The sequence below is a fragment of the Balaenoptera acutorostrata genome, chromosome 3 (assembly GCF_949987535.1).
Source record: "Balaenoptera acutorostrata chromosome 3, mBalAcu1.1, whole genome shotgun sequence".
In the NCBI taxonomy this organism is placed as follows: Eukaryota; Metazoa; Chordata; class Mammalia; order Artiodactyla; family Balaenopteridae; genus Balaenoptera; species Balaenoptera acutorostrata.
In genome coordinates this window covers 4,318,201-4,339,644 of record NC_080066.1, presented here as the reverse complement: position 1 = coordinate 4,339,644, position 21,444 = coordinate 4,318,201, and the positions used below count along the sequence as shown (strand labels likewise).

The window sequence follows — 21,444 nt, the reverse complement described above, 5'->3', positions numbered from 1 at the left end:
AGAAGACTTCAAAGATGTTATTCAGGAAATTGCTATATCAGTCAAGATGAGGTTTGTGGGGGTTTTTCTGTTTTTCCTCCTTGTTCAAGTCTGAAAAATTGCTTGCTGAGAGGTGAAAACATATTTAGACAATTGAAACTCCACAGTTCATCTTCCCACATTCATGGGAAAAAAATATGTGAGCCACTAAACATTCATCCAAAATTACCAAACCAATGAATTACCTTTGCTCTCAGTTACCTCTCAAGTACTTTTTACCATAAAGTAACTCGTTTCTCAATACACATAAACCCTACAGAAAAACAACAGCAAACACAACAAAAAAATTACTATATGATAAAAAGCTTTTTCTATGTAGAGACGGTGATGTGCTGGTACATGTTTAATATGAAGCTATCAAAAAAAAGTTCTGATTTGTAGCATTTGCCAATTTCTGTGGTGTAAACACTCCCGCTATGGCCACTTTCAGGCTACAATTGTGACGTCTCTGAAATGGAGCTGAAAAGAGTTACTCACTAGCACACATTACATCTAATGCTACGAATACTATTGTATTTCCATCATACAGGTACAATAGACATAACCTTAAGAGTATAGATAGTAGCAAAGTGTAGTAAAATGATCATGAAATTATGTTTCGAGTATTTATTATCTTTGTTTTTATTTATTTTAAATAGTTGTAAGTTTTATCATTGAATGTGTAGTAATGGCTGTACTTGACAATTGGCCCTCAAAATTCCTGAAATTTTAACAATCATCCAGGCCAGCTCCAAGAACACGCTAAGATTTTTCCAATTATATGTTAAGTTTTCTAAAATGTTAATAGGTATTTGAAACATTTATTTCCCAAGTATTTTAAAGTGATTTTCTTGCATTCTTAGTGTACGTTTGTTCACTTCTATAGGCCTAGTGCATAAAAAAGGAACTGGCATATACTAAGTTCTCAATAAATGCTGGGTAGCTGACTGATCTTAAAATGTGAACAATAGGCCCAGTAAACCAAAGGAAAGTTCAGTTTGCCCCTGCTGGTATTACCTCAAATTATCTCTGAATTAAAAATCTCTATCAGTATCACTTTGCTGTATACCTGAAACTCATACAACATTGGAAATCAACTATACTTCAATAAAAATTAAAAAAAAAATTTTTTTAAATCCGTATCAGTGAATAGAGAAGGTCTTAACCTGCATACGAATCCCATGAGAATAAATCAAAGGTCCTCCCTAGATTGTCTGCACGTTTCCTTCCCAGCGTCATGCAGAGTCTAAAGGGACCCGTGGCCCCAGCAGACGCTCCCAACTTCATTCTGAGGTGTTACTTTTGATAATCACCTCCACCAAGGGAGGTCACATCTCTTAGGAGAGTGAAGAAGAGAAAAGGTGAGCTTCCTTTCCAGGAACAAATGCTCCTTTTTACTTCTGCCACTTCCTCAACCTAGTAGGAGTTGAAGGCAACAGCCTTCTCCCTCAAGCTCTCTTGAACCCACAGCAATGTGCTTTTGTTCCCTGTCTACCCCACAGCCCACTTTACCAAAGCTGTCCTCACAAAGGTCTCCAAGCCTGTTCTCCTTGCTTAATCTAATGACTTCTTTCAGGCTACATCCTACCAGAGCTCCTCCTAGCGTTTGACCCTAACAAACACCCATTCTTTCTTGAAAATTTCCTACTTTTAAAAAAAACTGTATCATTTTTTAAATTTTTATTTTATTTTATTCTTTTGGCGGCGCTGCGTGGCATGCGGGTTCTTAGTTCCCTGACCAGGGATCGAACCCACGATCCCTGCAGTGGAAGCACAGAGTCTTAACCACTGGACCGCCAGGAAGTCCCAACAATTTCCTACTTTTAACTGTTTGCTCGTTCACCAAATACTTATTGCATTCTCCTCAGAGCCAGACGTCACTCTGGACATTGGGAAATAAGCCACGAATAAGACAGACAAGGTCTTTGTCTCTTAAAGCTTCTCTTTTAACTGAGAAAGATAGCAAATAAATACAACGAAAAAAATCAACAGATTGTTTAGTAAAGTGAAGGCTTCTCTAAGGAGGTGACCTTTGAACTAAGACCTGAAAGACAAGGAAAAGTCATCCCTCACTGATCTGAGTGGTGGAGTGTTGCAGGTAGACACAAGTGCAAAGGCTCTGAGGAGGGCCGAGCCTTGTTTAATTCAGGAACAGAATGGCCAGGGTAGCTAGAGTAGAAGGCCAGTGGCGGGGAGGGCAGCACATGAGGTCAGACAGGCAGGCAGTGGTTAGATTTGCGGTTCCACTCCTATAGCTCCGCCCTTTGGTCTCCTCCAAGGGCATCTTCCACTAAATGTCCTTCCCTTCCGTCAGCCCCTGGTCCTTCTCTTTATGCCCTCCCCCCAGGACTCTGTCAGTTTCTCCATAAAATGATTACTCATCAGTTAGAATCAATTTCCTCCTCTTTGGTTCTTACATAAAACTCTGTTGACCCTTTTATACCCAGACCTTATGTACTCTTCAATTTTTCAATCATCCTGGAAGCTTCTTGAGTACAGGAGTTCATCTTATTTATTCTTCAGCAGGGACAGTGGCTTTCTTGTTGTTCTTCTTTGGGTTTTGGCTCTTTGATATACAAGTACAAAATAAATGTTTTTTTTATGTGTTTGTTTAATTGAATAAGTGAGTCTTTAACTAAAGAATGTTGTCCTAGCAAAATATGAAAAAAACTAGTGCTTCAAACATAACTTACAAAATTAAGTCCTTGCACACAAAAATAGGACATGTTGATGAGAAACAGTAGAATATAATGTTTGAGAGCTGAAGTCTGGACCTAGATTTCTGGGACAAAATCCCAGCCCTGCTACTTACTAACTGCGACCTTGGGCAAGTTCCTTAACCTCTCGTGCCTTTGTTTTCTCATCTGTAAAATGAGGATAGTTTTATGCATCCCATAGTGTTATTTCTTTAGGTTGAGTGATTAAATGCATATGAAGTACTAGCAAAGAACATAGAACTCCATAGCTATTGGCTCTTCTTTACTGACAGGCTGAAAAACTTTGCACACTGGTAGCTTATAAATGGAGTGTACTTGATTTTCATGTACGTGTCAAGCGATCCTTGTTTGATTTTTAGCAAGTTTTGGAGTGCCCTCAAAAGTCGTTTCTTTACAAGTAGAATCACCATAGCCAAGAAACTAAGGGTTTGACTAAAAGAATCATCGCCTCACTCAATTTACTTGATTTGTGGTTAGAACTACTGTCGACAGCACTGAAGGGCAACAGAAAGCTCACATTTTTCCTTCTAAGGAGACTGTTAGTAAACTCTTTGCTGCACGTACCACAAACTGCAGAAATTCCTAAAGAGCAAGCCTGGAGGAACATGTGTCTTCGAAACAGAGGGAATTGGAAAGGCAAGAATGGCCCTTGTTTTCGAGCTGCGGAACTCTGATGCATCCGTGCAGGTCCGGAGACATTTTCTCAGACCAGCGAGAAGTTGGTATTGAGTCCCTGCAGTTTCAACCGCCGCCCCTCCCCTGCCCCCCAACACAGCCAGTCCCATTCGTTAATTAGAGCAACTTGCGAGTGAAGTGCAGCGATGCAACCAGACTTGGGGAGATTGTCTTAGCATGTTTTGGGGGTCTTTGCATGCATTCAGGAATGCCACTGTACCTTGAGAATTTAATGAAGTTCTTCCACTAGCTGCCAGGAATGTGGCAAATTAGTGACCCAGAAGGCGATTGTTTTTCCGTGTTTCTGTCACTTTAATAGTCCAGATGAGGGCCGACAACAGGCGCCGCGACCTCTTAGGCGTTTTGGCTGATTAACTAAGCACCTTTTGCTCTCTGCTCTTTCTTTTTAAATTTTTGGGGGAGTTGGGGATTGTCAATAGTGAGAGACCTTTCTAGAACACAGAAGTCCCTTGAGAGTAGTAAGCTTTGCTTTCCAAGAGAGCAAAGCTAATGACAGGAATCATTAAACGCAGCTGAATAACACCCGGAAAAGAATGTGACTCATCTTTCACGGCTGAAACCTCATGATTTATGATGAGCAGACAGTGGGCAGATGTTTTGTGGTTCGTACTTGTTGATTATTAAGGTTCTTTGCTGTTCACTGACTCAGCCAGTGTTTCGTTTGTTTATTTGTAACAATTCCTCAGTCCTACTAAAGATCCTGCATTTCTCTAATTTTACAAAATGACCTTGGATGAGATGGAGTAAGATTAGAAACAATGATTTGAGGGCTATGAAATATCTCTAACTACTGCATGATTTTATTTCTTCTAAAGAAAATGGAATGGTATTTTATGTTAGTTATATTACTCTCTGATTTCAAAAATGAATCAACGTGAGAGAAATAATGACTATATTTGTGAGCCTACAGCCTCAGGAGATGACGCATTGTCAAAACATGACATTAAAGGAATAAATTCTTTAAATGGCTTATTTTTGCATTAGAGACCACAGCTGGCTAAGTCATTTAGGTTAATACACTTTTAATGTTTTTATATGTGCAGTAGTCATAAATTTATTAAATATAACTCTCATGTAACTTCCCCTTCAAAAAATCTAAAAAATAGAACATTTCCCATTAGCCCTCGGAAATAACCCTCCACCTCCTTATCTTTTCTAATCACTACAAGGTCCCCACTGCCTAGAGGTAATCACGATCCTGACTTCCATGGTGATAAACACTTCACTTTTTGTCATTTTACCACTCCTGCACACAGCCTTAGGCACTACAGAGTTGTTTTGCCCCTTTTTTGCACTTCTTATATAAATGAAGTCATACTCTGGGTATATATACTTTGAAGACTTGTTATTTATTTATTTTTTTTAGCTAAATATTACACTTCCAAGATTGGTCTATGATGTTTGTTTACAAAATATTCCATTGTAGAACCTATATTAGAAAAAAAATTTTTAATAAAGTATGGATAGCTTTTTTAAAAATTTATTTATTATTTATTTTGGGCTGTGTTGGGTCTTTGTTGCTGCGCACGGGCTTTCTTTAGTTGCAGCGAGTGGGGTCTACTGTTGGTTGCGGTGCGCAGGCTTCTCATTGAGGTGGCCTCACTTGCTGCAGAGCACGGGCTCTAGAGCGCAGGCTCAGTAGTTGTGGCGCACGGGCTCTAGAGTGCAGGCTCAGTAGTTGTGGCTCGCGGGCTCTAGAGTACAGGCTCAGTAGTTGTGGCGCACGGGCTCTAGAGCGCAGGCTCAGTAGTTGTGGCGCACGGGCTTAGTTGCTCCACGGCATGTGGGATCTTCCTGGACCAGGGCTCGAACCCGTGTCCCCTGCATTGGCAGGCAGATTCTTAACCTCTGCGCCACCAGGGAACTCACCAGAAAATTTATGTATCCACTTCTGCTGGTGAACATTTGAGCTGTTTCTAGTTTCTGAGTCTAATAAAATCGTAGTGCAATAATTAATGTGCAATAATTATGAACCTGAGTCATCAAGAAAAGGTGCACTCGGTTTCCATATGTTTGATATAAGGATATATGGCATTGGGGATTATTTACATTAGAACGCATCTAAACATGATATTTCTGAGCACGTAAGAGAGTGACTCAATACCAGAAAGTTCGCTTACTTAGAATGTCCTGATGAAAAGATGTAATTACGTTCAGTAACTACACTGCACTGGGAAGCAGAAGGCTAGGAAGCTGCATTTTGCTAATAGATTTTCCTATCCTTTTATTTTTCCACCCAGAAAATCATAGTATTGAATTTATTTCAGGCGTGTTTTTTTAAAGGATTTTCTTATTTATTTATTTATTTATTTATTTTTGGCTGTGTTGGGTCTTCGGTTCGTGCGAGGGCTTTCTCCAGTTGCGGCAAGCGGGGGCCACTCTTCATCGCGGTGCGGGGACCGCTCTTCATCGCGGTGCGCGGGCCTTTCTCTATCGCGGCCCCTCCCGTCGCGGGGCACAGGCTCCAGACGCGCAGGCTCAGCAATTGTGGCTCACGGGCCCAGCTGCTCCGTGGCATGTGGGATCTTCCCAGACCAGGGCTCGAACCCGTGTCCCCTGCATTAGCAGGCAGATTCTCAACCACTGCGCCACCAGGGAAGCCCTCAGGCGTGTTTTTAAGGAGTTGCAGTATGATCACAGATCTTCAAACACATCCAGGTCAGACAGCATCAATCCAGGTATCTCCATCTTAAAGGCATTTATAGAAAACGACACATTGCGTGCCATCAATAACCTGCTGATACATAGCAGACAGAACATTCTGCGCAATGGTACAATGTAGGGAAATATACAAGATGCCGTATACAAGGGTAAGAAGAAATGCCAGTTTAAACATCTAACTGAGCGTATGAGTGAAGGTAATGACAAGGGAGGTGAATGAATCTTGGATAATACTCTAGCTTACAAAGAATTAATAGGCCATTCATTCATTCATTCATCGTGTATTAATTAGGCACCAGTTATGTGTTAGACCACAGCGATACTAATATGTGTAAACAGAGTTTCTCCTCATGACATGCTGCTGACTTACGGAGAAGAGAAGCATATGAGATAACTGTTTGCCTATACGGAGTAATTGGTGCTATGACAGAGGAATATGCAGTAGACAACAAAGGGAAGTTCTCTCTCTGAGAAGATCAGAGATCTTCTGAAAGGAAGCGAAGCTTGAATTGGGTCTTAAAATGTGAGTTGGCCTCAGCCCAGGGAGTCCGAGGGGGAGGTCCATCCTACAGTGAAGTAATGTTGCTGTCATTGCCATCACAAATACTTATGGAATGAATGGATGGTTGTGATGAAGGAATATTCAAGGAGAAATAAGTAAGCCAATCGGGAAGAAGAAGACAGAGCAACAGAAATAATATTTGTTAAATAGTTACTGCTGATTGGGAACTTATGGGTGCCAGACACCGTGCTTAGCACTTTACGTATGTTACTGATGTATTCCTCACACTAGCCCCGTGAAAGACGTACAGTTAGTGCCTCCAGGTGTGTGACCTGTGCTTATTTAGAAAGGTCCTACCTGAGGGTTGATACTCTCTCAGTGCTTTTCGGAAATTCTTAATAATTTTGAACAAAGAGCACCACATTGTCATTTTGCACTGCACCCCACAAAGGCCAGGAGAATTTACCTGGCCCTGAAGCAGTAGTTCCCGACCTTGGCTGCCTATCAGAATGACCTGGGGAGCTTTGCAAACTCCATCTGCCCGAGTTGCATCCCAGACCAATTAAGTCAGAATCTCAGGGGCTGGGACGCAGGCACCAGTGATACCACTTAGTAACCAGGCTGAGGACCACTGGTTTCAGGCAAGTGGGAGTGTTTACCTGGATTCTTGTGGCCTGGTTTGTCCACCTGTGTATCATACGTATCGTAATTCACAGGCTGACCACTATTAGATTTAAGAATACTTTTACTTAAGTTACACTTACGTGGTTGGTCTACACATACGCTTAAGGAGTTCTGCTAACTAGGTCTCAACACACATCATCAAAGACTGGGACTTCTGTAAGGAACAGCTAATCTGACACCCTAATTTAAAAGGAGTATATATCCTGAAAAAAATTTTTTTTAAAAACCCTCTAATTAGAAAAGATACATCCACTCCAGTGTTCATTGCATGTTTACATTAGCCAAGACATGGAAACAACCCAGTGCCCATCCGCAGACCAATGGTTTAAGGAGATGTAGTGTGTATGTGTATATATATATATATATATCTCACATATATATATAAAAGAATGAAATATTGCCATTTGCAGCAACATGGATGGACCTAGAGAATATTATACTTAGCGAAGTAAGTCAGACAAGGAAAGACAGACACTATATGATATCACTTATATGTGGACTCTAAAAAATAATACAAATGAATCTGTATACAAAAACAGAAACAGACTCACAGACATAGAAAACAAACTTATGGTTACCAAAGGGGAGGTGGGGAGGGACAAATTAGGAGTATGGGATTAACAGATACAAACTACTATATATAAAATAGATAAGCAACAAGGATTTACCGTATAACACAGGGAATTTTATTCAATACCTTGTAATAACCTATAATGGAATATAATCAGAAAAAAATAACTGAATCACTATACTGTATACCTGAAACTAATACAATATTGTAAATCAACTATACTTTAAAAAAAAAAAAAAAAAGGCCAGTGTGGAATACTAAGACATTTATCCTAAGAGACTCCTTATATTCAAGTAGGTCTGGGGTTCAGTGAAATAAATCACTATTATCTGGGGTTAGGCAAGCTGCAGGGCTCCTGACCTATTTGTATGGACCAAACCCTAGGTTGGAGATTTGTAATACATGAACTCATTTGATATTTAGAGAATAAAGAAACAAAATCCCTCACATCTCCCAAATACTTGTTTTTACAGTATCTCCAGTTTTTCATCTGATACTCAGAGAATAGCTTTGACTCCACAGACCTTCTGAGATGGTCTCAGGGTCCTCAGACCCCACTTTGAGAACCACTGACCTGAGGAATGTGCATCTTGAAAGAAGTCAGGACTCCAAATCCACACACAGAAATATTTTCCAGTTTTCACTTGTGGTAGGAATATGTGCTCTGTCATTCACTTGTGAGGATTTTAGTTTTATTTTTAATTGCCTCCCTAATCCTTTCGTCACTCAGCTATGGTCCAGGATACATTCAGATTAAATGTGTGTACTCTGGGCCATTTAGAAATAAATACTATTGATGTGGATACACAATTGTATTACAAAAAAGAATGATAAACACTCAGGAAAAAACATTCGCCCAAATGAAGTCCTAAGCAGTTGTTCATCACATTTTAAAACATGAAAGGTTCAGCTTGTAATACATCCCAAAGTTCCACAAACAAAACAAAGAGTCTCAAGTTTTTCTTCTCAAAAAAGCAAATGATGAATCATGTCTCTAGTGTTTTTATTGATGAAATATGGTTGGAATATTTTTTTTCTTAGAGTTGGTACTCCTAAATCATCTCTTACTATAAAAACAGTGGTATGGGGCTTCCCTGGTGGCGCAGTGGTTGAGAATCTGCCTGCTAATGCAGGGGACACGGGTTCGAGCCCTGGCCTGGGAAGATCCCACATGCCGCAGAGCGGCTGGGCCCGTGAGCCACAACTGCTGAGCCTGCGCGTCTGGAGCCTGTGCTCCGCAACGAGAGAGGCCGCGACGGTGAGAGGCCCGCGCGCATCACGATGAAGAGTGGCCCCCGCTTGCCACAACTGGAGAGAGCCCTCGCACAGAAACGAAGACCCAACACAGCCAAAATCAATCAATCAATCAATCAATCAAACATACGCATCTGATTCAAGACCCTCATTAAAAAAAAAAACAAAAAAAAAAACAGTGGTATGGGGAAGATAGAAGCTTAAAAAATATATGTGTTTGTAGTCAACATCAGGGAGCAAACAATCACATTTTTGTGATTTACATAAATTTATGTCTAGAAAGTAGGATTAGTTTCACTACTTCACTGGAGAATTAGTAAAATGAAATCACATGGTAAGAACTATTGCATTTTGGCTCATGAGCCTATTTTCAGCAGTCCTATATATTCTTTTCTGTAGTACCTTTATCCCGACTTCATTGTTTCCCCCAGATCTATTTTCTTTGTCTTTATTTTATTCGATTATATTGAATTCATAAATTCATGCTTTTAAAACTTAAAGGTTCATCAGAGAGTAGAATGGTGGCTTCCAGGGGCTGGGGGGTGAGGGAAATGGGGAGAGGTTGATAAAAGAGTACAAAATTTCAGCTCTAAGATGAATAAGGCCTGGGATCTCATGTAAAATGTGGCGACCATTGTTGATAAGGCTGTACTGTATCATTGAAATTTCTTAAGAGAGTGGAACTCAAATATTCTCACACCTTCCCCCTAAAAAAGAGGTAAATGTGAGAGAGAAAAGATATGTTAATTAATCTGGTGGAGGGAATCCTTTCACAATGTTTGTGTATGTCTTGGCTATTGTAAATAGTGCTGCAGAGAACATTGGTGTGCAACCTAAGTGTCTATTGATAGATGAATGAATCAAGAAGATATGGTGTATACACTACTATATATAAAATAGGTAACTAATAAGGACCTACTGTTGCCTGTGCTAGAGTTCCCTAGCACAGGGAACTCTGCTCAATACTCTGTAATGACCTATATGGGAAAAGAATCTAAAAAAGAGTGGATACATGTATATGTATGACTGATTCTCTTTGAGTACAGCAGAAACAACACAACATTGTAAATCAACTAAATTCCAATAAAAATTTAAAAAAAAAGAAGATGTGGTGTATATATACAGTGGAATATTACTCAGCCATAAAAAAACAAAAAATGAAATCTCACCATATGTGACGTGATGGATGATCTAGAAGGTATTATGCTAAGTGAAATAAGTCAGGCAGAGAAAGACTAATACTGTATGATTGCATTGATATGTGGAATCTAAAAAACAAAACAAACAAAATAAAAAACAGACTCAGATACAGAGAACAAACTGGTGGTTGCCGGAGGGGTGGGAGTGGGAGCTGAGAGAAACAGACGAAGGGGATGAAGAGGGGCAGACCTCCAGTTATAAAATAAATAAGCCAATAGGATATAAAATACAGCATAAGGAATATGGCCAATAATACTGTGATAACTTTGTATGGGGACAGATGGTTACTAGACATACTGTGGTGACCATTTCACAATGGTCAAATCACTGTGTAATAATAAACGTCAAATCACTCTGTAATACACCTGAAACTAACATAATATTGTATGTCGACTATATTTCAATAAAAAAGTATGTGTATATCAAATCTCCAAGATGTACAATTTAAATATCTTACAATTTTTTTTTGAATAGGTTTTTTTGTTTGTTTGTTTGTTTTTAATTTATTAATTAATTTATTTATTTATGGCTGTGTTGGGTCTTCGTTTCTGTGCGAGGGCTTTCTCTAGTTGCGGCGAGCGGGGGCCACTCTTCATCGCAGTGCGCGGGCCTCTCATTATCGCGGCCTCTCTTGTTGCGGAGCACAGGCTCCAGTCGCGCAGGCTCAGTAATTGTGGCTCACGGGCCTAGTTGCTCCGCGGCATGTGGGATCTTCCCAGACCAGGGCTCGAACCCGTGTCCCCTGCACTGGCAGACAGATTCTCAACCACTGCGCCACCAGGGAAGCCCAAATAACTTACAATTTTATATGTCAGTAAAGCTGAAATTTTAAAAGAATTCGAGGTTCTTTTTAATGATAATGCAAATAAATCATTAAAATAACATTCCTTATTTAATACTTAAAATGTTTGACAGGCTCCATATGCGTATATATTATATAATCAAATACAAACGCAGCTAGACATCAGGTATACTCCTTTCAGGACTCACTATGTCAACAGCTTATTTTTCTTTTTCTTTTTTCTTTTTTTTTTAATCTTTATTAGAGTATAATTGCTTTACAATGTTGGGCTAGTTTCTGCTGTACAACAAAGTGGGGCTTCCCTGGTGACGCAGCGGTTAAGAATCCACCTGCCAATACAGGGGACACGGGTTCGAGCCCTGGTCCTGGAAGAGCCTACATGCCGTGGAGCAACTAAGCCCGTGCTCCACAACTCCTGAGCCTGTGCTCTAGAGCCTGCGAGCCACAACTGCTGAGCCCGCGTGCCACAACTACTGAAGCCTTCATGCCTAGAGCCGGTGCTCTGCAACAAGAGAAGCCACCACAGTGAGAAGCCCGCTCGCCACAGCTAGAGAAAGCCCACGCGCAGCAACGAAGACCCAACGCAGCCAAAAATAAATAAAATAAAATAATTTTTTCAAAAAGTGAATCAGCTATACATATACATATATCCCCATATCTCCTCCCTCTTGCGTCTCCCTCCCACCCTCCCTATCTCACCCCTCTAGGTGGTCACAAAGCACCGAGCTGATCTCCCTGTGCTATGCGGCTGCTTCCCACTAGCTATCTGTTTTACATTTGGTAGTGTATATATGTCCATGCCACTCTCTCACTTCGTCCCAGCCTCCCCTTCCCCCACTGTGTCCTCAAGTCCATTCTCTACTTTTGCGTCTTTATTCCTGCCCTGCGACTGGGTTCATCTGTACCATTTTTCTACATTCCATCTATATGCATTAGCATGTGATATTTGTTTTTCTCTTTCTGACTTACTAGAGCTTTCATTTAAATAAAAATTAGGTGAAAATTCAGTTAACCAAGCAAGTACTAGTTATTCTGACCAATTTTTTTTTTTAACCTGAATTGATTGTGAATGTCCTAGAGATTATCATTGGCAGTTCTGAGAGTATCGCCTAAAGTCTTTTTCATCCAACACGTTTAACAGAATAATAGTTTTCGAATTGCTAACAGTGGGCCAAGTGATTAACCTGTAGTTTGAGTGACTAGTTGAACGACCTCTCTCTGCCCTGGAAGACTCTGAGCCTCAGGCATGTCAAGTCACTTAACCAGTTAGTTTGCGGCAGCAGAGTGGGAACTTACTCAGTTCTCCTGTCTCTGAGTCCAGCATACTCTCCACTTTCCTGAACGTACATCCCGGTTTTGCTGCGCTGTGCACGGGGTCGTGGCTGTAACAGCAACACGAGAGCGCGTTCATGGTGGGGGCGTTAAAGCTGAAACCAGCCTAGTTGACAGGCTGTAAATTCTACCCTCATCCGAATACGAAGGGAAACATGGTGTAGAAATCAGTGTATGAGGTGCCTTCAACTCTTGCTATAGCTCTAAAGAAAATCAAATAAGGTAAAGTGATGGAGAGTAGTTCCACCTCAGTCCTGGAACTCAGGGCTTCATCGAGGAGATGAGTTTTGAAGTGAGACCTGAATGGTGTGAAAAGGTGGTAGCCAGGCTCATGTCAACAGGGAAAGCTTTCCAAGCCGATGAAGGGCAAGTGCAGAGCCCTGACACAGGCACGTGCTTGGCGTGGTCTGCAGACAGAAGGAAGGCCGGTGTGGTGGCAGCATGGCAGGGACAGGGCAGAGCGAGGGAGATGAGGTCAGGGATGTGGCCAGGAGCCAGTTCTCGCCAGGCCCTGCACATGATGGTTTTATCAGTTGCAGTGAGAAGCTATTAGGAGATTTTTTTTTTTTTGGCCACGGTGTGCAGCATGTGGGATCTTAGTTCCCCAACCACCAGGGATTGAACCCATGTCCCCTGCAGTGGAAGCGCAGAATCTTAACCACTGGACCGCCAGGGAAGGCCCCCATTAGGAGATTTTTAAGCAGCAGAGTGAGAGAAGTGAATCCATGCTTTAAAAAAGACCACTGGCTGCTCTATGGGGATCGGACCAGCAGCCCTGCAATAAGTTAGGGGCTCTCGCTAAGGACATCATGAGAGAGATGATGAAGGTTGGCCGCTAGAGTGGACGGGACTCGCTGATGAGTGTTTGGTCTGGATCACAGGAGTGGGTAGGGGTTCTGTTCACTGTAGTGTGCAGGACTGCCACGTCGGGGGAAGAATCAGTAGTTCTTTCGGAAGCACATAAGGTCTGAGAAGGCTGCTGGAAAGCCATGGGAAGGTATCTAGTTGGCGTCACATCCAAGAGCCTGGTACTCAGAAGCTAGAGTATTTAGGACCACACGTCACAGAAACTGAGAGAAGGAGATCCAGGAGTAGGAAATAATTATTCCTTCAACACAGGTGAGAAGTGGAAATTTCAGGAGGAACACCCTTAAGATAGCAAGATAAAGAAGGGCTGGGGGAAGAGGATTGGGAAGTGGGACCAGAGGTGATATCTCAAAACAGTGGGGAAAAAACCCAACACGTCATGTAACCTTCCTAATTCCCCCAGGACACACCTCACAGTGAATAATTCAATGACAGTTGTATTAAGGGGAAATACTGAAACCTTCAGCATAGTACACTGACTTACATAGATGCATTCAACTACTAGAGAAAATAATTAGCCATTTTTCCTTTTTTTTCCTGAATTTTTAAAAAATTTTATACAATTTTTAAAGGTTACTTTCCATTCAGAGTTACTACAGAATATTGGCTATAGTCCCCGTGTTGTACAACAGATCCTTGAGCCTGGACAAATAGTTTGTCCAATAGTTTGTCCCTCCCACTCCCCCACCCCTATACTGCCCCTTCCCCCCTCCCCACTGGTAAGCACTTGTTTGTTCTCTATATCTCTCAGGCTGCTGCTTTTTTGTTATATTCACTACTTTGTTGTATTTTTTAGATTCCACATATAAGGGATATCATATGGTATTTGTCTTTCACTGTCTCGCTTCTCTTAGCATAATACCCTCCAACTCCATCCATGTTGCTGCAAATGGCATTATTTCATTCTTTTTTATGTCTGAGTAATATTCCATTGTATGTATGTACCACATCTTCTTTATCCATTCATCTGTTGATGGACACTTAGGTTGCTTCCATGTCTTGACAATCGTAAATAATGCTAGCAATTTTTCTTTTATCGTTATCCATGGAAAGACGTTTAATGATACGGGAAGAGAGTTTTACTATGTTAAGTGCAGATTGTAAGTACCAAAAAATTACACACTATACCTTTCAGGGTCAGATTCACAATGGAACAGATCCATTGAGGGATAAAGAGGTCAAAGGGCCCCCCAAAACACCTTCTCCTCCTTCCATTATTCCTAGAATTGTTCAAAGTGGCAGCTTTGACTTAAAGTTACTATGGCTTCTCCTTAATAACAATACTCAAGTGTATTTTCAAGTATATCTTATCTAGTCATAGGGAAGTGGGAGGGGGGCTGCAGGAGAGAGTCCCTTTCAGTGCTTGTGGTCAGTTGGTTGTAATATGTTTGAAATTAACATGTCTCAAAAAGGAAGTTGTTCAGCCAGTGTAAATTCTTAACTAGTGATAAAGCCCATGATATGGAAAAAAGGCAGCTATTTTATCAAGGTGAAAAGAGGGGCCGAAAGCCAGCTGAGTTCTTCTCACTGCTGAATTTTTTATCAAATAAAAAGAGAAGGCCTTTATTGATTTGAGTGGCTCTGATTTAAATAAAGATTTTTCCCCTCATCTGCACTGAGATGAATTGGGAGCGAAGTCGATAATGGGTTACTTAGAAGAATAAAGTCTGAAGAAGGAGATTCAATAGTACAAGTACTTGGGTTAAATAGTATAGCTTTGGGACAAAATTACTTTGCTGTTGCTTACAGTCTTCTCAGTCAATAACTGATAGCTCTGTTGCAATTGTGCCATGAAGTAAAAAAAAAAAAAAATTTATTACTAACTCTACTCCAATAAAAAATTTTTTAAAAAATGTATTAGTAACTTCTTAGGTGGAAAGAAAACTCCACCTAAGAAGTTAAGGTGGATGAGACTATTTTCATTTTGTTTTTCGTTTTTTGGGGGGTTTTTTGTTTTGTTTACTCTGACATTTGGAACTGTTTGCTATTTTTACTTCTTGAGAAAACCATGTGTTTGGCTGTTATTTACAAAAAAACACATTGTGAGGCTCAGAGTATCCACCCAGGCTAGGGATTTGTTTTGCTGTTACGATTCACTGTCTGGTTAATGCATGCCATAATTATCCATATTTGTACACATATCATGGCCTTTTGTAATCAAAGACAATGCTATTGAAGGCATAAGCTCTAAACTGGGGTGTGATCAAGGGAATTTTTTTTCACAGTCCTTGCCCGTTAGGTAAACAGTCTGGACTTTGAAGTTTGGAGTGGCCATTCGAAATATGTGACCTGAAAAACTCCACATTGTTTTTTGACTCCTGGCAACAAAACATATTTATCCTTTGGCCACCACCTCCTCATCCAGAAAGGTCTGCTGCTGTTTTAGATTTGAAAACAACACATGGGAAAGTTGTCTCCGAATGAGGATTTGGTACAGCTGAAGCTGCCCTCCCTGCCTTTTCTGTTTACGTAGACAGACAATAACAATTTGGAATACAAATGCAGCAATAAAAAGAACCTTTCTCTTGGAGGATTAGTGAGCATGCCTCTTTAGTTATAAAAATAGCACTTGAGGAGCTCTCTGGTGGTAATGTCATTTTCATTAAGCTTTTTTTCACAGTTTAGCAAAGACTTGGAGGTCAAGCTCGGGGTGCGGTGGAAGGGGATTGGAAGCAAGTTTAAGGCAAAGTATTAGGGGTGTGGGTGCCGGTAGGGACTGCGGAAAGCTCAGGTCCTTCCATCTGAAATCTGACGCCGAGCAACTCCAGTGATCTCTGGGGGCTCCTCCCGTAGAGAATCATAGGATCACCTGGCACACGGCGGAGCGCGCAGGGGCTGCTTCTGAGTTGCTGCCAAGTCACAGTGGTCTTCTTCTCCTGTCCCTCCCCTTTGCCTCTCCAGCCCCCTCGCCCGCATTCAGACAACCTGATTGGAATCTCACATCGTGTCACCTTGGGTTATAATTTAAAGTTCTTCACATCCACGGCGTTGACGCAAAGGGCCCCTTCAAGTTACTCAAATTCCTCACTGTTGCCGTGTTGAGCCGGATAATTCTTTGTTGTGGAAGTGAGCCGGGCATCGAAGCATCCTTGGCTTCTACCCACCAGATGCCAGTAAGCTCCCCACCCCTCCCCATGGGGCGATCAAAAATGTCCCTAGTCATTGCTAAATGTCCCTGGGGGATGAAATCACTCCCAGTTGAGAACCACTGAGTTATAGGAAGGAAAACTAATATTTATCTGGCATCTCTGAAGTGCCAGGTATAGACTGGATATTTTATGTCATCCAGATCATTATCGTTTGAAGCCTTTATCTCCTTTTTATAGATTGGAAACCTGAGGGATGGCAAGGATAGCGGTGGTGGTGTTTTTCAGTTTTATTTTTTGGGTCCTTCTTTATTTTTCAGTACCCAACAATGAAAATGGATTATAACCAGAGAAATTACTCACAGTTACTCCCGTTCATTTATACCTCAATTATCCCCAAGCCCCTCTTTCTTTCTCAGTAATCTATTTGTCATTGATGTCTACACTGCTTCCTTAATCTCTCTTTTTCAGCTTTTCTCTTCATCCTCTTTCCAGAGATCACAAGAAAATATCCCTCAATCCCATTTTGAAAGCAAGAAAAAAATCCTGTTTAATGTGTGAAAAGAATGCTATACCTGTAACAAGAAAATACTGTTGTTTTGTATTACAAAGTTGATAGATGCTTGGAAAGGCATTGAAATCCCTGTATGGTCCATTCAGAACCTCCATCGTCATCCTTCTCTTATTTAAACCCCAGGTGTTTTTTGCTTGCCTGACATCGATGTTGGTTAGATATTTTTCCATTGTAGTGGCGTTTTAGTGGCATTATATATTAATGTGGGGCAAGACTTGGAGAGCTAGCCGTCATATATGCCATTGTCAGAAAAGAAACTATGTTTCAAATTGAAAACTGGTGTCCAAGTATAATTTAACCAAAATTTTAGACCATTTCTCTCAAACAAATAGGGAATGAATATGAGCTAAAGTTTGTTTTTTTCTTAATTCATTGAGGGAACCAGCAGGATGGTAAAGCCCATTTAAAAGACTATGGGAGAGACATAAGTACTTATAGCTATTCTAAGAAAGAATACTGGGCTAAGACTGTTAAATTGGATACACAACTGGTTGATGCTCTGCAGGGCGATAAAATAATAATTTGGGTGGTTATCTTTTATACAGAAACCATTAGCATTAGACAGATCCACGTCTGCTGGACAAATTCATTTGCATTTCTATCAGTTTTCTACAAGTTAATATCTACTCTCACAGAGATATAAAATATCCTAATCCATAGTAATTACTGAGCTAAACAAACGTTTCTAATTTCCCTCAAAAGTTAGACAATCCTTGGTTGCCTGTTAAATGCTTAAGAAAACTTTTTTTGAGGTTGGAAAAGTAATATAAGCCTATTTATTGTAGAAAGTTTTAAAAACACTAAGTTTTTAAAAAGGAGAGAAAATAACCATGCTCAAAACCACTACCCAGATGCAACCACTATAAATAGAATTCATGTTTTCTTACAACTGTTTTTCTAAATATTTTTTAAACATTTTAAAAAATTTCTTTAATGTTGTATCTATTTTATTTATTCATTTTTGGCTGTGTTGGGTCTTCATTGCTGCGCACGGGCTTTCTCTAGTTGCGGTGAGCAGGGGCTACTCTTCATTATGGTGCACGGGCTTCTCAATGCGGTGGCTTCTCTTGTTGCGGAGCAGGGGCTCTAGGCACGCGGGCTTCAGTAGTTGTGGCACACGGGCTCCGTAGTTGTGGCTCGCGGGCTCTAGAGTGCAGGCTCAGTAGCTGTGGTGCATGGGCTTAGTTGCTCCGCGGCATGTGGGCTCTTCCCGGACCAGGGCTCGAACCCGTGTCCCCTGCATTGGCAGGCAGATTCTTAACCACTGCACCACCAGGGAAGCCCCTCTAAATATTTTTAACAGTGGAGTGATTATTGTGAAAAAAAATTGGCAGGCTACTTTTTTTTTCTTTTCCTTACTCTCAAAGATCATATCCTATGTCTATGATTTTAATATCTCTATAATGATTTGGCATAGAATTCATGTTTTCTTACAACTGTTTTTGGCAATTTTTGTATCATGATTCTTTTCACTCTTTTTCCTCATTCATTTCTTTATTATGAACTTTTTCAGAATACAAAATAGCGTAGACAGCAATATAATGACCAATGGTATAGATACAACCTAGTTTAAGAAATAAAATATCGCTCATAGAGTTGCCCCCTCCCCCAATTAAATACCTTCCAAATGTCCTCCTGTCCAGATGGAACCGCTGCTCTGGGTTCGGTACTTGTTTTCATATTTATCTTTATACTTGTAGCTCCTACGTAAAGTATATGGTATTTTTGCATATTTTCAAACTTTATGCAAATTATATCACAGGTTCTTAAGGTATTAAGGTTCTGCAACTTGCTTTTTTCTATCCACCTTACGTTTGTGGAGAGCTTTCCCTGTAGTCACTTAGAATTCATTCACTTTTAGTGCTGGGTACTGTCTACAACTGTGTTTATCCACTTTCCTGTTGATACACATGGAGGTTGGTTTCCATTTTTTACTCTAACCCCCGTGTTGCTAGGGACATTCTGTACCTACATCTCCCTGTGTACTTGTGCGAGGGTTTCTCTGGGCACATATTGAGGAGTGGGGTGCCCATCAATGGGAACTCACATCTGCCCTCTACAACACTCTGCTAAGTCCTTTACCTGACTGTACCAATTTATACTCCCACCCACAGTGCACGAAAGTCTGGTAGCTCTACGTCAGGAGTTGGCAGACCTTCTCTGTGAAGGACCAAATAGGAAAGCTTTAAGCCTTGATGAGCTACATACACAGTCTCTGTCACAACTACTCAACTCTGCTACTGAACACAAAATCAGCCATGGACAATTCCTAAGTGAATGAGCCTGGCAATGTTCTAATAAACCTTTATTTAAGGACACTGAAATTTGAACTTCATATCATTTTCATGTGTCCCAAAATACAATTCTTCTTTTGATTTTTTTCCCAACCATTTAAAAATACGAAACACAGTCTTAGCTTGTGGGTTATGCAGAACAGATGGCTGGATAGATTCGTCACCTGATCATAATTTGCCAACCCCTGCTTGACATTCTCTCCAAGATCTGGAATTTTCAGATACCTTCAATGTTTCCACTCTCCTGGGTAGGAAATGGTAAACTGTGAATTTAGTTTGTACTCCTGATTAGTGTGAAGTCAAACATTTTATCATGTTTATTGGCCACTAGGATTTTCTCTTCAATGATTTACCTCTTTGTGGGGTTTTTTTCCCCCCATATATATGTATTTTAGATTGTGGGTCTTTTATTTATTGACTTATAGAAGTTCTTTCTATTCCCTGGCTAGGAATCCTTTGCTGTATGGTTTGCAAATGTTCTCAGAGTATTGTGGTTACCATTTCACTTTTGAAAAGTATCTTTTGATGAAAAGTTTTCAAATTAAAGCTAAATGTATCAAAAAAAAGAAGACTAAAGCACATGAAGAAACTAGAGGACATTTAAACATGTTAAACTGTGGGAGGCTGACTTTAAGGGTGGGTAGTAAATAGGAATCTTAGGACTGAAGTGACTGAGAGCCAGGAAAGGTTTAACATCTTGTCTGGAGGGCTTCACTGTGACCAAGGACTGCTAATAGTAAGATAAGTGTAGTACTACAGCCGCAGGCATACCTAGTTTTATCGCACTTGGCTTTATTGTGCTTCACAGTATGGCACTGAGCAACTCTGTCCAGTTTTCTATCAGCATTTGCTCATTTCATATCTCTGTGTCACATTTTGGTAATTCTTGCAACGTTTCAGATATTTTCATTATTATTATATTTGTTATGGTGATCTGTGATCTTTAATGTTACCATTGTAATTGTTTTGGAATTTTTTCGCAATGAAAAATTTTTTAATTTCAAAAAAAACCCTAAATGTATCCAAGTGATACTTACTTGACTGTGAAAAAATTTTTATATTTTTCATACACCTTGAGAACGTGAAAGGTAACCACAAAAGGAAGATACCACTCTCCTGGGTGAGAAAAGAGGAAATATTTCTTCATTGGGCGGAAGTAGAATGTTCCTCACTTTTATTCCAGACTCTTTTTCAGTTCCACTCATTTCCTTGAAGGCTAACAGTTTTGCAACCTGCAGTTCTCTAGTGAAGGCAGTGTCTTTTAAGTGCTGTCTTGAACAGAGCTGCCCAAAGGCATGCATCTGATATTCATGAAACGTTACTTGGCTTTCACAAGTTTGCAGGCTTCTCAATTGCAAGCCAGCTGACGTCATTCAGAGTAGAAAAAGCCCCTCCTACTTGCACTGGTTAATTGACTTTGATGGGCTCCTCTGCCTGGCTAAGTGGTTCTGGACCAGAGAGCACAGTTGTAATCTGAAGAACTTTCGAAAGTCACCCTGTCCAAGACTGCACACCCCCCCCAAGACAGCGAGGAAGAAGGAAAGCAGTTGAAATGCTGGTCAGGAAAACAAGACTTGGCTGCCTGGAGCTTTGTTACTGAGTTCTTGCTCCTGTGAAGGCCTCTGGAGAGCTGGGCTCATTTGGAACCGGGCTGCTATGTTTGACAGACGCCTCATGTCTCCTCAAACTAAGTGCCTTCTTCCTGGGGTAAGCTTGTGGGCAGGGAGTGAGGCCAGATGCACGGTGTGGTGGAAAGAAAGCAGGGATGTACTGCCTTGTGAAGGGACTCGAGCAAATCACGTCGGTGGCTTCACTTTTTCAAAGCTTTTCTTAGCTTGCCAGAAATGCTGTCATTCACAGTGTGAATACATAAATGTCCAGGGAGCTGAAGCAAGTAAAACTGGAGCTTTGGTTTTAAAGTGTATCTTACTGAGATCGACTTAGTAGCTGGGAAGAGAAAGAGGGAGGCGGGGAGACTTGGTGGAAATTGAAAATGCTTTTTCCAGCTGTCGGCTGTCACTTGTCGCTTCATGGACAACCCAGCCACTGAGCTTTTCTTGTTTCTGAGGCTTTTCTGTGTAACTCAGAATGATGTGACTTCCTGTGCTGCTGTAAATTAAGATTTGATTGCTATTTGTCACACTAAAAGTTTTTTTAATGTAACGAAGTACAGAAATGAGAGTGTA

The 21,444-nt window shown here is 40.7% G+C and overlaps 1 protein-coding gene across 4 annotated transcripts in view; it reads left to right on the top strand.

The window, feature by feature from the left end:
- CACNB2 (calcium voltage-gated channel auxiliary subunit beta 2) overlaps window positions 1-21,444 on the top strand; it is a 400,160-nt gene that overhangs the window by 200,893 nt on the left and 177,823 nt on the right. The window contains exon 1 of one of the 4 annotated variants that reach the window (XM_007196401.3): window positions 20,671-20,965. The exons of the other annotated variants lie outside the window; for them this stretch is intronic. Coding sequence (XP_007196463.2) covers window positions 20,915-20,965 — 51 coding nt within the window. The 5' untranslated portion in view covers window positions 20,671-20,914. Of the gene's footprint in view, window positions 1-20,670; window positions 20,966-21,444 lie in introns of those variants that run through there. 4 annotated transcript variants of the gene reach the window in all.